The 16004-nt window shown below is 51.3% G+C and overlaps 1 protein-coding gene across 4 annotated transcripts in view; it reads right to left on the bottom strand.

Annotated features, from left to right (window-relative positions):
* The window catches only part of NFATC2 (nuclear factor of activated T cells 2), a gene marked incomplete at both ends in the record, with an annotated part of 147524 nt that overhangs the window by 36902 nt on the left and 94618 nt on the right, over positions 1-16004 (bottom strand). For all 4 annotated transcript variants that reach the window (XM_081097128.1, XM_081097129.1, XM_081097126.1 and 1 more), the window contains 3 exons: positions 2214-2340; positions 2736-2791; positions 15559-15699. In XM_081097128.1, coding sequence (XP_080953254.1) covers positions 2214-2340; positions 2736-2791; positions 15559-15699 — 324 coding nt within the window. The remainder of the gene's footprint in view (positions 1-2213; positions 2341-2735; positions 2792-15558; positions 15700-16004) is intronic.

Raw genomic sequence — 16004 nt, 5'->3', positions numbered from 1 at the left:
AGTTGGGCTCTGACATTTGTTAGCCTCAGGCAAGAGGCTCCCTGTACAACCGCCTTAGGTCAGAAAACTAACCCCGGGCGATGATTTGGAACCACAGGTCTTTCCACTGGTGGAAAGGTGGTCTGTGAATAGCAGGGGGCTCACCCTGGGATGTCTGCAGCCTTTTTCCCCAGGAGCAGAGCTCAAAGGAGAATGTTTGGTTTAAAAGAATGCTGCCCCTTCTCCCTCTGCCTACCAGTTCCCGCCCCTTCCCTTCTCGCTGTCCTTCATAATACTCATCACTCATCAGAATACTGACATGTTCTGTAGATGTGCTTACTTATCTGAACACCCCCACTGGACGGTCAGCTCCTCAAAAGGAGATTTTTTTTTTGGGGGGGGTGGGGCGGGTGGCGGGTGGAGAGGAGAGTTGTCTGTTTTGTTCAATGCTGGGTCCCTAGCACCTAAGACACTACCTGGAACTTAACTGACACTCAGATATTTTCTGGACAAGAAATGACCAAACGGTGACTGTCGGCCTCCTTAGCTCAACAGTGTTTTGGGGGAATGAGACCTGCTGGCTTGGGCCTCAGTTTCCCCATCTGTTACTTGGCAGCCACAGGCACTTACCTGGTGGGGTTACTGAGGGGATTAAATGAGCAGTGTGTGCAAGGTACTCAGCACAGGGACTGGAATACAGTAAGTGCTCCATGCCTGCTGTTGTTGCTATCGTTATTGTTATTGCTGCTGCTGATAGTGGTGCTGTGGTTACTGTCCCTCTCTCCCCACCTAGAAGCGTCACCAGAATGTGTCCTTCTCCGACATCCAGCCCCAGAGCTGAGGAATCAGCTTTCTTAGCACTGGAGTAAATGAACTGGTAACAGGACAGTAATCAAAGTGGGGCTCCCTCCCCCATGTTGGGGGTTGGAGGAGGCAAGGGGGTTCAGCCCTTAAAGCAAACAGCTCTGACACCAACCACAGAAACCATTCCTCAAGATGCCATTCAAAGGCCACCATCTCAATCGTGGCCCGCCTGGGGACCAAGTTCTCACTGGGACCATGCTCAGACAGGCGCACGCCAACCAGGCCCAGGGCGGCCTCACCTCCACACACGAGAGGTGAGAGCTCATAAAACGTAAATGGAAACCTCTACGTGAGCAGGATGGTGGTGATGCAGGCTCCAGCCCTCCCAGGGACCATCTCCACCATCCTAGGTCCCATTAGGACATCGCCACTCACGGCATGTCACGCCAGTCCTGGGCTGAGGCCCCACAAACCCGTGGACGCACCTCGCCAAAGCCCCCCGCCCCCGTCCAAGGCCAAGCCCTCAGCACCAGCCCTCGGGTTCATGCTTCCAGCAACCCAGAGTCTCCCTGGGAAACTGTCACAGAACAGAAATTACACCCTGGGTGACAGTCTAGATCAGTGGTCTCCAACCAGTGGTCCACAGACACTGGTGGTCCGTGAGGTCTGAAAGGTTGGCGATCGCTGGTCTAGATGATAGGTTTCCCATTCTGGGAAGGTGCCTAGGGGGCCTGTCTCAAGCCTTGGAAAGCTTCGAGCCTGTTTCTGCAGGCCCCTTCTAACTGATGTGTCAATAATATCAATATCACTTCCATCTAAATCCCCTCTGTTAGGGCATCGGCTCCTCGAGGGCAAGGCTTTTTATCTGTGTGTTCACTGCTGTGTGTCAAGCTCAGAACAGTACCTGCTCTCAGATATTTTCTGGACGAATGAATGAATGAATGAATGAACAATGGCACTTGTCACGCCTCCTGGGACCACTTTGTGGGAATGAGACCTCCTGGACTGGTTATCCACCCAGGAGCTCCACCTGGCCACAGCGTTACCACCCACAGTGGGGTCAACGAGAGATTCCATAGGTTTTAGGGCACAGTCACCTCTACCCCTATCATGATCAAATCTATGGCAGGGACAGGAAGTCACCAGCTTTTCAACCTTGTGCTGAGCAAGCCCTCACAGGCCTCTCCCATCCCGCCCTCCCAAAGGGAAATATGTACTAACAACACCAACAGCTCACATCGCTGCTGCCAGTTTGCTGTGCTGAGCACTTCCTGTGCACCTGACTCCTGTAACTCTCTAAGGAAGGCGCCGTTTGCTAGGTGAGGAAACCGGGCTGGTTGCACCATCAGCCCGAGGCCCCCCAGCTGGCAGCAGACACCAGGGTCCTCACCCACACGCTCACGCTGCCTCCCCGCAGGGGAGGCTCCCACCTGGGTGGTAGGTAAAGTGCTGAGGCTGACTTCGTTTTCTCTTCCCGTTGATGACGTAGAAGTTCACCTTCACCGACGTGCGGACGTGCTTGTTCCGGTACTCGGGGATCTCAACAAAAAGCATGTTCTGGAAGGAAGGGGTTGTCATTAACTTCACGGCGGCAACATCTAAATTCCCATCCAAGGCCCCAAGCGCGTGGAGCCAGCCCATCTCCCTGGAGTCGTGACATGTGCCATATGTTTACAGGTGAAATGCTATTTAAGGGGAATTTGACTTGTCAGCCTCGGCAAAGAAAGAACTGCCACTTACTCTATCGAAGAACAGTAAGATGTCACCGTTACAAATCAGCGGCCTGGTGCTCATGGAACGTTTAGTTAATTCGTCAATTCAATACCTACTGCGTGGCTGTTAGGTCCAAAGCCCTGGGACTTTGGTGCAGGAAAGGAAAAGGGAGGAAAGAGGACCCGAGGGAGGTGGGCAGGACACGGTCAGGGCATTCGGTCCTCTCGCCCGGTGCTTACAGGCTGGCTCTTGTCTTTATCCACGGTGGCCTCCATCTCCCAGATCTGCTGCCCATCTGGAAAAATCCAAGGATGACAGACTCTGAAGGAACTATTAGAAACCAAAGGCAAAAACTCACCCAAGCCTCTTTATCTTGGTTTTTGTATGATATCATTTCAGTATGGCGTACATGTATGTTTGTGAACGGATGTATAGATGTACACATATGTATTTTTCTTGTCATATATGTATTTTTCTTTTTGCAAAGAAAACCCAGGGTGACAATAGAAAACTGGGCGACAGCCTAGCCAGTTTGGCTCAGTGGATAGAGTGTCAGCCTGCAGATTGAAGGGTCCCAGGTTCGATTCCAATCAAGGGCACATGCCCTGGTTGCAGGCTTGATCCCCAGTAGGGGATGTGCAGGAGGCAGCCAATCAATAATTCTCTATCATCACTGATGTTTCTCTCTTTCCCTCTCCCTTACTCTCTCTGAAATCAATAAAAAATATGTTAGAAAAAGAAAGAAAACTGGGTGGCAATAAAAAAATAAGGGGGGAAAACTGCCTATCCCCTCACCATTATCTATTTCTCCACATCTGAATGCATATATATCTTTTATTCTTTCAAAATAAAAGTAGTATTGTTACACATTATACTTTACTCTATGCTTTGTTCCACCAAAGACTAAGTCCAAGATGCCCCCTGCAGACCACTGGCTGTCCCAGACATCCCTGCCTGGCTGTCTGAGAACACAGGTGGCTCACACCGTCTGTCCTAAGATGTCCTGGCTTATGAGTCACCGGAGAGAATGGGAACAAAGGATCCCACCCTCCACCGTTCAGTCAACAGTCAGCCTGGATCCCACACGGCTCCCTGCAGCAGCTGATGAGCGGCTCTGCTCAATAGTAAACGCCTTCCCTGAAGCACAGCACTAGCTCCCCACTTTGGGGCCAAGAAGCCAGGCCAAACAAAACTCTGCATTTGCAAATAATAGATTTCTTTTACTGACCACCTACATTGGCCGTTGGGCAGCTTTTGGCTCAAACAAATCATTTCCACCAGTGTTTCCAGGGTGTTTTGTGGAACACTGGCTCTGAAGATTATTAAATGGGTTTACGAGAATGGGAAACAAATTCTACAAACTAATAAGCATTTGGAAAATGCCGAGTCTACGGACCCGAGAGAAAAGGGAGGGAGCCCTTCTCCCTAAATGTCACCCTTCCTTCCTTGTCTGGTGGGCGTGTGTAAATAAACTCCACCCACCAACAGTCATAGATTCTAGTGCACGGCTGCTTGAGGGTTCCCTTAGAAATGACCAGCCCAGCACCATTGGATGGGGAAAGGGAGGCCTGAGAAGGAAGAGGGCTGTCCCAAGGCATGCAGTGGACAGCTGTCACCGTCCTAAGGAGCTACAGGCACATCCAGTAACGGAGATGCTTTCAGGGAGAGATGCTCCAGGCCATTGAGCAGAAAGACAATGAGTGGCTTCCTGGGAAGCTGGAGGGAGGGCCCACATAGGCAGGATCTTTCCGGGGTCACGGCCATCATGAAGGTGCATGCACGTCTCCTCAAGCCCTTCCCTGTGCCTTCAGATACCATGCAAGCTCCCCCAGTGGCCGTGGGGGCCCCACCCAACCTGGCGCCTGCCTCTGTCCCAGCCTCTTCGGGCGCCATTCTCCCTCCTCCCCCCAAAATAACAGCTGTTGCCTACCAGCGCTTGCCACATGTGGCATCACTCAAAGCACCTCGCAGGTACAGACTTGGTGAATCCACATGACAACCCTAGGCCACGGGTCCGTTCATCACCACCATCTGACAGGTGAGGATACTCAGGCACAGAGAGGTCAAGGCACTGGCCCCAGAACACACAGCTAGTGGGTGGAGAAGCCCCATTGGAGCCCAGGCAGCCTGGCTTTAGAGCCAGCACTCCTTATCCCACCACCCTTACGTGGCTTCAGATTCCTCTGCCAAGTTAATAAAGGTGGGAGGCATCTCAGTGGCTCATCCTTGAAGACCCAGCTGTGGTCTCAGGTTAGACCACGTTTGTCCCCTCAGGGCTCAAGAGCACCCTGGGTACCCCACCACCACTCTCACTGTCTCCCCATTGTCCGGAACATCCTCAGAGGTTGTCTACCTCTTTGCATGCCCCAGCGCTCAGCTATTTGCCGACACGACGACAATGAAAATCACCGAAGTCAGAGTCACCATGTAAGCGGTGGCCAGGGCAGGAGAGCACCGGCCAAGAAAGCAGAGGCCCACTGGGTGCCAAGGGCCAGGTGCCCATGGGCAGATGGATGGTTAAACAGGATGTGGTCCACCGTACAATGGAATATTATTCAGCCTTAAAAGGGAAGGAAATTCTGACACGGGCTACTGCACGGATAGACCTTGAAACATTATGCTCAGTGAAATAAGCCAGACGCAAAAGGCCAGATATGCACGGTCCCACTTACATGAGGTGCGCAGAACGGACCAATACACAGACACAGAAAGAATACAGGCTACCTGGGACTTGGCGGGGGGCAGGGGGAGAGTTCCTGTTCAATGGGTGCAGAGCTTCTGTTTCACACAATGAAAATGTTCTGAACATAGACAGTGGTGATGATTACACAACGTTGTGAATGTACTTAATACCCCTGAACTACACACTTATCAATGGTTAAAATGATCAATAGTGTATTATGTGTATTTTACCACAATTTTTTTAAAAAAACAACATTTTTATTGATTTCAGAGAGGAAGGGAGAGGGAGAGAGAGAAACATCAATGATGAGAGAGAATCATTGATCAGCTGCTTCGAGCCCACAACCTGGGTATGTGTCCTGACTAGGAATTAAACTGTGACCTCGTGGTTCATAGGTTGAGGCTCAACCACTGAGCCATGCTGGTCGGGCTACCACAATTTTTAAAAAACCAACTGGCCTCACCCCCAGAGGCCTGGCTTGTTTTGCAGCCTGTAAAGTGGCTTAGAGGTTTTTTTAATTAGCTGCTGCCATTTCAAAATGAGACTTCACTGAAAAATGCAGATTTTGTTCTTGGACAAAAAAAATTCCGACAATCTGGTCATTCTGGGCACGCACAGGGAACTTACCATGGCATCCTCTTCTGACAGTGTGTGATGCCCACTTTACCGTGACACCCCGCCCTGACCTCCACAGCCATGCACCTGCCTCAGTGGGCCTTTAAGGTGCCACCGCCCGCAACCTTGCTTAGAAGACTGCCCAGGTTTCTGCAGGTTCCCTCGCTAAGGATGTGTCTGATGTTATTCTCATGATTTCAGGACATCAGAACCCCTCTGCCTTGGACATAGTCCCATCTTGCTGCACAGCCCCCCAAACCAAGGACCCCAGCCTGGCCTGCAGAGGGGCACCCCTACATAGCCACCCACTCAGAACCCCTCCCTTCCACCGCCCCTCGCTGGGCTCCAGCCAGGGCAAACAGGGCCTGCCAGGCAGCTCTTCCTCAGGATGCCCTCTGGCAGACTCCTGGTGGTCAGTGTGTGTCATAGTGACCAGTCATTCCCAGTCGTTCTGCTGTTAGGGTCAATTTGCATATTACCCTTTTATTATATGGGATATGTTGCAACTGCCAGTTGACTTGCCTCTTTCCCAGTACCTTTCTGGGGCCACGATCTTAGACGGAGGCCGGGCCTGGGCCACCAGCACTCATTAAGCTCCTACTGCGCAGCAGGCCCTATGTGGGCTGCTGGGGCCACAATACCAGCCACATATGCATGCCTGAGTTCAAGGTCCCTGGACAAAAAGGCAGGCCCCATGTCCACCGGAATGCAAAAGAAACATGGCTCAAAGCTCCTCACCTTGACTGAGAAGGGGACCCTGTCCCCCTCCTCAGTCTCCCTCCCCGACTCAGCTCCAGCCACACTAGCCTTCTCTGCCCCTCCACCAACCACGCTTGCTCTTCTCCAGCCCTCACCAGGACCAGTTCCTTCCCATCCTTTAGGTTCAGCTCAGGGAGGACCCCCTGACCTGTCCCCAATCCTGTCATTTTCTGTGCCACTCACTCTCTGGCATCATTTTACCTGACTGCTGGGTTTCTATCTCTCTCTCTCTCTAAGCTCCCTGAGAGCAGGACCATGCACCTCTCTCGCTCTTTGCTTTACCCCCAGCGCTATGTGGCTGGCACATAATAGGTGCTCAGTAAACACTGTCATAAACAAACTGATCTCAGGATGCCCCCACAAAGAGAAATCACCGAGCCCTCATTGAAGGATCCATTTGGGAACTGACTTAGAGGAAAGAGCCTGGAATGTGGATGCCGACAAGGAATCACATGCAACCAACGCAACTCAGCCCGAGTTTTCTGTATGAACCCGCCTCCTGCCCCATACCCGGGTCTGAGCCTCCGCGGAAACCGGCCCAGAACAGAGAGGCCTGAGGAGATCAAGTATGCATCTACTGCTCTGGGCGGAGATGAAATAAACGGCTTCGGTCTCTCGAGCAGATGTCCGGGCAAACTTCCCCCGGCCTAAATTAAGAGGGACTGGCAGCCAGCGTGAAAACGAAAACGTCCTTCCAAGTCTTACTCAGAGGGGAAGAGGAAAGAGCCAACTTCTTTGGGCAAAAGAAGAGGCTGGGCCTAGAGAAGACTTAGCAAGTCTGCAAGGCAAAGAGTGGGGTGGGTGGCACGCCTGGCTCAATTAGCATCCTAGCCTTCGATGCCACGCGGCTGCAGTGCAGATGAACAGGCCTCGCGTGTGGGCCCAGGGCCCCTGCATGTCAGCCGGTTTCGTGACTTCTCTTTGCAGACGGCTCTGGAGCCCCAGGTCGGAGCGGAGGGTCAGGAAGCAGCGGGTTGGCGTGGGGTCTGGAGGCTCAGCGATTGGCCCGATGAGCCAGGGGCCCACGCGGGCGCTCACAGGATGAACAAGGGGCCCTTCAGGAGGAGGAAAGCAGGTCGGTTCTCACTTGGGCCGCAAGCATGCCATTGGCTCCAGGCAAAAGGGAGGAGATCAACACATCAGCTTGGGTTAGGAGACCGTGCGTGATGCGTCCCAGTCCTGGCTTTTAAAAATTGGCTAAGTGACGGCAGTGGGAGACATTTTGGTCTGCGTTACATTGCTCACGAGCAGAAAAGCGTGTACTCCCTGGACACACGGGCTTAATGAGCCGAGCAGATGGGGGATTGGGACAACTGCAGGGGCTGCTCACTCACCTCCCAGCTTCCACTTGTCTTCCCCTGACCGACCCCCCGCCCGGCAAGTCCATTCCTTATCTAGATTACAAGAACAATCTTTAAAGTATAAATTAGATCACATCACTTCCCTGCTTATTGCTTTTGGAATAAAATCCAAGCTCCTCGCCATGCCCCTAGGCCCCGGCATGATCCGATCCTCCAGCGACCTCACACCCACCAGCCACCTTGGCCTGCTTTCGGTTCCTCAAATGCTCCAAGCTCACCCCCTCCTTGGGGCTTAGGCACTGGGTGGTTCCTTCTGCCTGTGACATTCTTCCTACAGTCCACCAACTCCCTCTTCCCTGCCTTGAAGTCTCTGTTCAACGCCACCTCCTCAGGGAAGCCCCCTGACCACTCTCTACAGAGGTGTCACATTTAACAAACAAAAATACAAGACATCCAGTACTGAATTTCAGAATACAACGCATACTTTTCTACTGCGGGTATATGCCAAGCTCTGTGTCGCTGCACGGGGCATACTCATACTAGAGGAACTCACTGTTCGTCTGAGATTTGAATGTAACTGCATGTCCTGTTTTCCCCCTACGACCCGGTTTCACTGTCTTCACAGCACCGTCCCCACCTCCAAGTGACCTATTACAAACCAGTTTGCGACTGTCCACCTCCCGCGGACAGGGGACTCATCCATCACGCATCCCCAGGGCCTGGCACAGCACCTGCACACAGTAGGCGTCCAGTAACTATCTGGGGAATGACGATGGAAGCCCTGGGGCTGAGCGAGCAGAGCAAAGCTAAAAGGGCATCATCGCTTGGTCATGTTACATAGAGGCCGGATGTCAGCTCATCTTTCATGCCGCTCCTCTGGGTGATGAGCTGTCATCTAGAGATGACCTACACCCTCTTCGCACAGCCAGTCCCTCTGGGAGCCCAGTCCTCCACTGACCAGCTCTGTCAGCTCCAGGAAGTGGGTCAACCTCACTCCGTGAGCCCGTTTCCCCTGTCTCTAAAGGAGGGGCAGGGAGCAGGACGTCGGACAAGCTCCCTCCAGCTCCGGCGAGGACGGCCGGAGCCCCACAGCTCGGGTGACGGTGAGAAGGAACTCACCTGTGCCTGGAAGAGCTCTTCTCCCAGACAGGAAACCAGCAGCACCCCACCTTCCTGATACTGTGTCAAGGGAACTGGGCTCCCAGGGGGTGTGTGGAGAGCCCGCTGACATTTTTTGAGCACCTACTATGTGCTCGACACCTTCAGGTCCCTGATCTTCTTTTATCCCTAGAATACTACCAACCCCATTTTAGAGATGGGGAACGTGAGTCCCAAAGCGCATAACAGGAGGCTGATCCAGGCTTCAAGCCACGCCTGCCGCTGAGCCCAAGTCCAGCTTGCTTACACCTTAAATATACAGTCTCAGAAATATAGAACCAGTAATAGAAAAGGGTGTGAAACGATTCATGGATATTATGATTTGTTGGGGGGATGGGGGTGGGGGATTCCAACCTGCTAACTGCAAATGACACAATGGCCAGTGGAAAGGCTGGGACCCAGGGGGGCTCATTTCCCCGTGTTCTCTTCCAAAGGCATCCAAACAGAATGAACTGCAGGATTCTCTCACTCAGAAGTCTGTTCTCACAGGCAATGGACTGGAGTTTGGGCAGATTTTCAGCTCTCTGAAAATGAGACCGTTTTCTCTGTCCCCCGTGGGGCTTCAGCAGTGACCTGGCCGCTGCCTGCGGAGGAGAGCTGCGCAGCCCAGCCAGCTGTACGTGGTGGGCTCCAGCGGGGGGAGAGGGGGGAGCAATGACGCTGTAGACGTGAGTCACCCAGGGCAAAGGTCTGCGAGCCTTAGTCATGCCCCGGCCCAGCCTGGGTCGGACCTTTCCCAGAGGGAAACCCAATCCCCAGTCTATTGTTTCAGAAAATGCCGCTGGGGCGAGCCCACAGAGCCGCACAGGTGGAAGGAGGGGGTGCCTTCTCTAAGGTGGTTCCAATTTTTCCAGGACACTAATTCGTGGAAAAAAATCCTTAATCTAGCAAAAAAAAAGAAATTTATTTTAAGCAAACGCATTTCTATTTATTAAACGAAGCTCAAAATACAACCTTTGGGAACCTCCAAGTAATAAAATGACTCATCTTAGGATGCGATGACTCAGTGGGAACGAGGGATTCCACCACCCACGCCTCCTCGCTAAAAAATCAACTTGCCCTCTCAACAGGTGATGGGAGCCTCCGCCATCCGCCTGTTCCAAGAACGGCGTCCAGCAAAACAAAACACAAGTTCTCTTCAAACAATTTAAGTTTCAAAGCTGAGTAAGCCGAAGCAGGCACGTTTCCAACCTACACCCCCGCAGGAGAGAGAGCCAGGGAGCTACTTGGCGGGGGCAGGGGGCCCGAATTAAGGAAGATTTACCAGCTGAAAAATTCCAAAACTCTGTGTCATGTGGAGGAAGCTTCCAAAACATTGGATCCCACCCAGGCGCGGGGAGTCACCCAAAGCCATGGCAACCCCATTTCCGCTGCCACATCACTTTTATTTTTGTGTCCCTAGATTTTTTCCTGTTTTGCAATGTTTTGCTGGGACCCCCGACTCCGCCTGGGGCCTGGGTGGCCGGGGGCCAGGGTGACCTGCTGAAGTCAGGGACAGCCTGGACTCCTGGCGTGAACTTCGCCCGAAAGGTCACACGTTTTTTAAATTTCAGAGAATATAGAAAGGCTTTTCAGCCAGCGGTGAGAATGGTAAATGGGAAATACTGGTGGTTCTGTCTGATTTCTCTTGTCCTCTGGGATGTGATTAGAAAGACTGCTCAGGGGTGGATGATAAATGTTGCTTAGGATCCCAGCTCTGTCTCCAGCTGTGGGCTGAGCTGGGGCCCCGTGACCTGACCTCTACGAGCCTCAGTTATGTCATCTGTAAAATGGGGATAATGCCACCCACCTCTCAGGGCTGGTGTGACAGTGAAAAGAAGTGACGCATTCACTCAGCAATATGTGTGAGCACCTACTGTGTGCCGGGGATTATGCTGCAGACACAGTTGCAAACACCAAGTCCCTGCCCTCAAGGAACTAAGAGTCTAGCGAGGGAGACCAGATAACAAATGAGTGAACGAATCGACAAGGTCGTTTCAGTAGTGCTAAGTGCCACCGAGAAAACAGAACAGGACAATGGGACAGGAGCTGACAGGTGGGAGGGGAGGGTGACCGGCTTCAGAGCAGATGGGCAAGGAGGGGCGGAGGCTTGAAGGAAGAGGAGGGCGAGCTTCATAAAGAAATGATGGCAGGGCATTCTAAGAAGAGCGAGCAAAAGCAAAGGTTCTGAGGCAGAAACGAGCTTGGGCTGTGTGGGGACAGAATGAAGCCAGCACCGCGGCAGCCAAGCAAGCAAGGAGGAGGTCGAAAAAGCTGAAATCGGAGGTGATGGGTGAGGGCCAGGCTCCGAGAAGCCCTGAAAATAATTAAAATTAGTAATAAAATATTAATCATAATACTAATCGTGCTGCTATAAATAAGAGGCCTTTTTCCAAAACACCAAGCTCTTCCAACTTAAGGAGCCCCATGCTGCCCCTCTCCTGTCTTTCCACCGCTCTCCAATTTGTCATCGTGCTGGAGTGGAAACCACCAATTCCATTTCAGCCGCGGCTATAAAAAGAACGCTGGAGCCGGTGGTGCCGATGACCCAACGTGGGGGCTAAGATTAGCCCAGGAGGCTGTCACCTTTCCTTAATGTGAGAACCAGCTGGGGTTCCCCTTCCTTGGAAAAGTTTGGCTGTTCCACTCCACCCCGCCCCGCAGCGCCTTCGCCGGCCAAGCTGTCCATGGAGATGGGAACGGGGATGCGTTTTGGAAAAAAGAAGTTGAGCAACAGGGATTCCCCCTGCAGAAGGCAGCCCTGGGCTGGGAGGCGAGTTCTTGGGGTCAAAAGAGCAGAATCAGGTCCCTGCAGACACAAGGCGAGCCCCCTGTCTGTCACAGCCACCAGGAGCCAGACATCCCACCAGGGAAGCCCACCACTCCTAGGGGGAGAGGCGGAGGGGGGTGTCTCAGACACTCCCGGGGTCTGCTGGCACCAGTCCAGGAACCACATGCATCCAGGATTCTTTAGTTAGACTTTCACAAACTGCATCCTCTCAACCCCAGAGACCCACTGCAGAAGTCAGTGCTTGATTTCACCACCAAATGGCCCAAGTCCGCGGCTCAGAGAAGCTAGAAGAAGGTCTTCAGCCAGATTAACCTGGTTCTAAGTTTTTTCAGAGCAGAACAGCTAACAGTTATGGTACAGACTCTGGAGCCAGGCTGGCTAGGGCCAAACCCAACCCTGCCATTAACCAGCTGTGTGATCTTCACTAAGTTACCTAGCCTCTCTGTGCTCAGCTTCTCATCAGTAAAATTGGGAGAGCAGTGGTTACCTTGTAGGACTGTCATGAGGAATCAGATCCGTTAATATATATAAAATGCTTAGGACAAGGCCTGGCACATAGTTTATTATTACTTATGATGGTTTTTCAATGTCTCTCAGTTCCATGAGCTAAAATCTTACCTTTTGCCCTTCCATCAACTAAATGTAATGATAATAATAGAAGCTAACATTTAATGAGCATCTACAATGTGCCAAGCTCTATGATCTCACTTAATCCCCTCATCTCTCAAGAGAAGTAAATCATCTGTATTTTACAAAAGAGGAAATACTGGCTCAGAGAGGTGAAGTGACTTACCCGGGATGCCAAAGCTACTAAATTCAGATCATGGATTTGAACTAGGCCGTCTGACCTCAGAGTCTGTGCCTGTAACCACCACAGCCTGCAGCCCCCCACAGCTGCCCACCCAAGGCCAACGCTGAGGGCAGTGTGTGTCGAATAAACCCTGTATGGCCTGAGCTATGATAACACCGGACAGACCATAATAGAACAGCAGACATTCAATGAGCACTCCCTATGCACTGAGCTCACGTTGTTCATTTCTGCAATTAACTCCAGGAGGAAGGGACTGTTACTACCTCATTTTACAGAGACAGACATTGAGGCCCAGGAAGGTAGAAAAACTGGACAATGTTGGGTATGATCTCAGGTGAATGCCCTGACTTCTCTGCCGTCTGCCTCCCACGGGTGCTGGGTTAGAGAGGACAACCTGGGGAGAGTGGCAGGCGAAGGGCCCGCCCACAGACGGACTCAAAGGGAGCTGTTACTATTACTCTTCTCATAACATGCAGCGGGCTCTGAGTTTTTCCTCCCTTTAAGAGGTAAACTGTGAAATTTCCTCCAGGCCAAGAGAAGAAAAGCCTGAGAGTAAATGCCATTCATTCACTCACTCTCACTCATGAGCTCCTGGACAACTGAAAGCTGGCTGGCCCCTAACTCCGTGGGGAACTTGCAGGACCTGGCATCCGCATCATCCCTACCGGGTTCCACTGCCCCTCCCCGCCCCCCGCCCCCCAGGAACTACCAACCTGGACACCAATAACAAGACATCTGTATGTTATTAGCATTTTCCCTCCGCCAGTAAGGCATTTTGAAGCCATACACTTCTTGTGAGAGTCAGCAGAAGGCCAACAGGATGGCGCCTGCTACAGGAGATGCATCAGAACCGAAGAGGCGAACCTCATAGCACTCTCCTGCTCAAGAACCCAGCATGGCTCCCTATTACTTTACCCAGCTGCAGATCAAAGCAAGCTTATGTCTGTACCTGGCGTTGGAAGAGCTCTGTGTCTGGCCTCTGCCCGCGGATCAAAGCAGTTCCCCATGTTAAACGGCCTCTACTTCGGCAAACTGGCTTGCCCTCTGACCCAGCAGAGCCTTACAAATTGTTGCTATAGAACACATTTTACATTTTCCCACCACCTGGAAAACAAGCGTCCCCCAGGACACTTAAAAAGTGCATGCCCTCTTGAATCCACTATCCCACATATAGGAAAGAGCATTAGCTAACATACCATGCACTTTCTATATCCCAAGCCTTTTATAAGCACAAACATGACGAACTCCTAATTTCTGGACCACCCGATCAGGTAGGACTGTCACCATCCTCATTGTACAGATGAGGACATTGTTGCCCAGAGAGGATAAGTAACTTGCCCAAGGTCACACAGCTAGAAGGTAGTGGGGCTGGGTTTTGAACACAAGCAGACTGGCTAAAGAGCGAGTTCCTATCTAACTGACAAAACGAATGCAGAAGATGCTCAGCACTGAGCTACCTATAAGAGCACAGAGTTGGAAGCAGCCTAATGCCCAATGAAAGGGGAATAAATATGGTGTTGAACAAACACATACTAGAAAGCAATGCTTCCATTTCAATGTCTGCGTTCCTAACCCCTCACTACACCACCACTGACCGATCACGGGCCTTCTAATCCACTCCCACACCCACCCGCCCTCAGGGCCCGTCCTCAAGAGGAAGCTTTGTGGGAAGAGGGAAGAAGCTCACCTCCCCCAGACACTCTGCTTTCTCTGCCAGCAGGTGTCTTCATGATCCACAGATCCATGATGCATCCAGGCTGAAGGGCAGCCCCCAGAGGAGGTGCCCTGGGCAGTGCACAAGCCCACAACAGAACAACCTGCCTGCTACATTCTCTGCATCATCCTAAAGGCAATAAACCAAGAAACAAGCACCAACACCTCTTGGAATTAACCTACAGAAATCATGTCCTAGAAGAAAAGAACTAGGTCTATCATCCACAACTACCCAATAATTGCATAACCTGATACTTCTCCTGCTTCCCATCATTTTCTCTTTGCCTCGCCCTCATGGGAAAACACATTACCAGACCATGTACGCAAGAAAGACTACAACACGGTCAATAAACAGAAACATTAAACCTCTCAGAGCAAAGGATGCAAAATAAAAAGAAGTACCAATTCAGTGAATTGTTTTAATTTTTTAAAATGGCACTTCTGGGAAGCGGGGGAAACCAGTTCTGATGTGGTATTGGTGGAAGTTTCAATTTGTACATTTCTGGAAGGTAGCTTAGCAATCTGCATTTAAAATCCTCAAAATGACTCTCCAGCATTCCACTGCTAGGAATAAACCATAAATAAACAAGATGCACATGGAGATTTGTGTCAAAAAGATTAATTAATCTTCAAAGTATAAGAAGATTAATCGCAACACGATTTATAATTAAACATAAGTAGCCAATGTTTATCGGCTCATGATATACCTGGTGCTGTTATAATTACTCCACATGTACCAACTCATTTAACCCTGTGACAACCCTCTGTTATTAGCATTTCATACATACGAAAATGGAGGCACAGAGAGGTTAGGCAATTTGCCTAAGATCACACAGCAAGCAAGTAGCAGAGCCAGATGTGAACCGAGGATGCCCAGGCCCAGAACAGGCACACTAATCCCCATGCTGTCTGGCCTCCCTTCTTGATAATAGTAAGAAGTTGAAAAAATATACCTTTCTATGTGGAAAGAAAAAAAAAATTTTTTTTTAAAGAGTTGGGGTTGGCAGGGGACAACCTTCTCATTTAATGAAACAACCCAGGATCAGCTAAAACACATTACGGCACATTCACACAGTGGTGAACTGTGTCAACATCCAAATCACTAGAGACATGGGGGACTTATCCCGGTGAGGAAAAAGGGCAGAGCGTGCAAGTCTACACGATGATATCCATCCACAATCAATGCTGCTTAGAGCCAGCAGGTGTGGCTTTCGCATGGCCAGGGGACACGCCCGAGCCGAAAGGGCCCTACCTGTGGTCTTCTCCGTGAACACGACCTTGGACTCGGCCGTGAAGTTCTGGCCCGTGAGGATCATCTGCTGGCCTCCGTACACCAGGCAGCTGTCGATATCTTGTCTCTCCACCATGGGCAGCTCGTGGGCGGATCGCTGGGCTGCGGATAGAAGACAAGAAGTCGCCGTGAGGACACTCCAGCAAGGCTTTCTGATTTCACGGTGACGAGCTGGGACATGCTCTGCCCACCTTTACACCTGTTGTCACGTCTAAATGTGGAGCCGTCATCACCCCTGTAAACCTGACTGCAAATGTCATGTTCTCGTAAAAGTGTCCAAGTCATTTGGATGCATTTTCTCCTAACAACACGTTTTGTTTTCCTGAATCAAGGGACGGGAAAGGCAAATGAGAATTTGATTACTGTATTTTTATGAAAGGACTAGTGGCCTGGTGCACAAAATTTAT

The sequence above is a fragment of the Myotis nattereri genome, assembly GCF_964212035.1.
Source record: "Myotis nattereri genome assembly, chromosome: 8".
Lineage (NCBI taxonomy): Eukaryota > Metazoa > Chordata > Mammalia > Chiroptera > Vespertilionidae > Myotis > Myotis nattereri.
The sequence above is the reverse complement of the archived record's forward strand: the minus strand, read 5'-3'. Positions and strand labels throughout refer to the sequence as shown.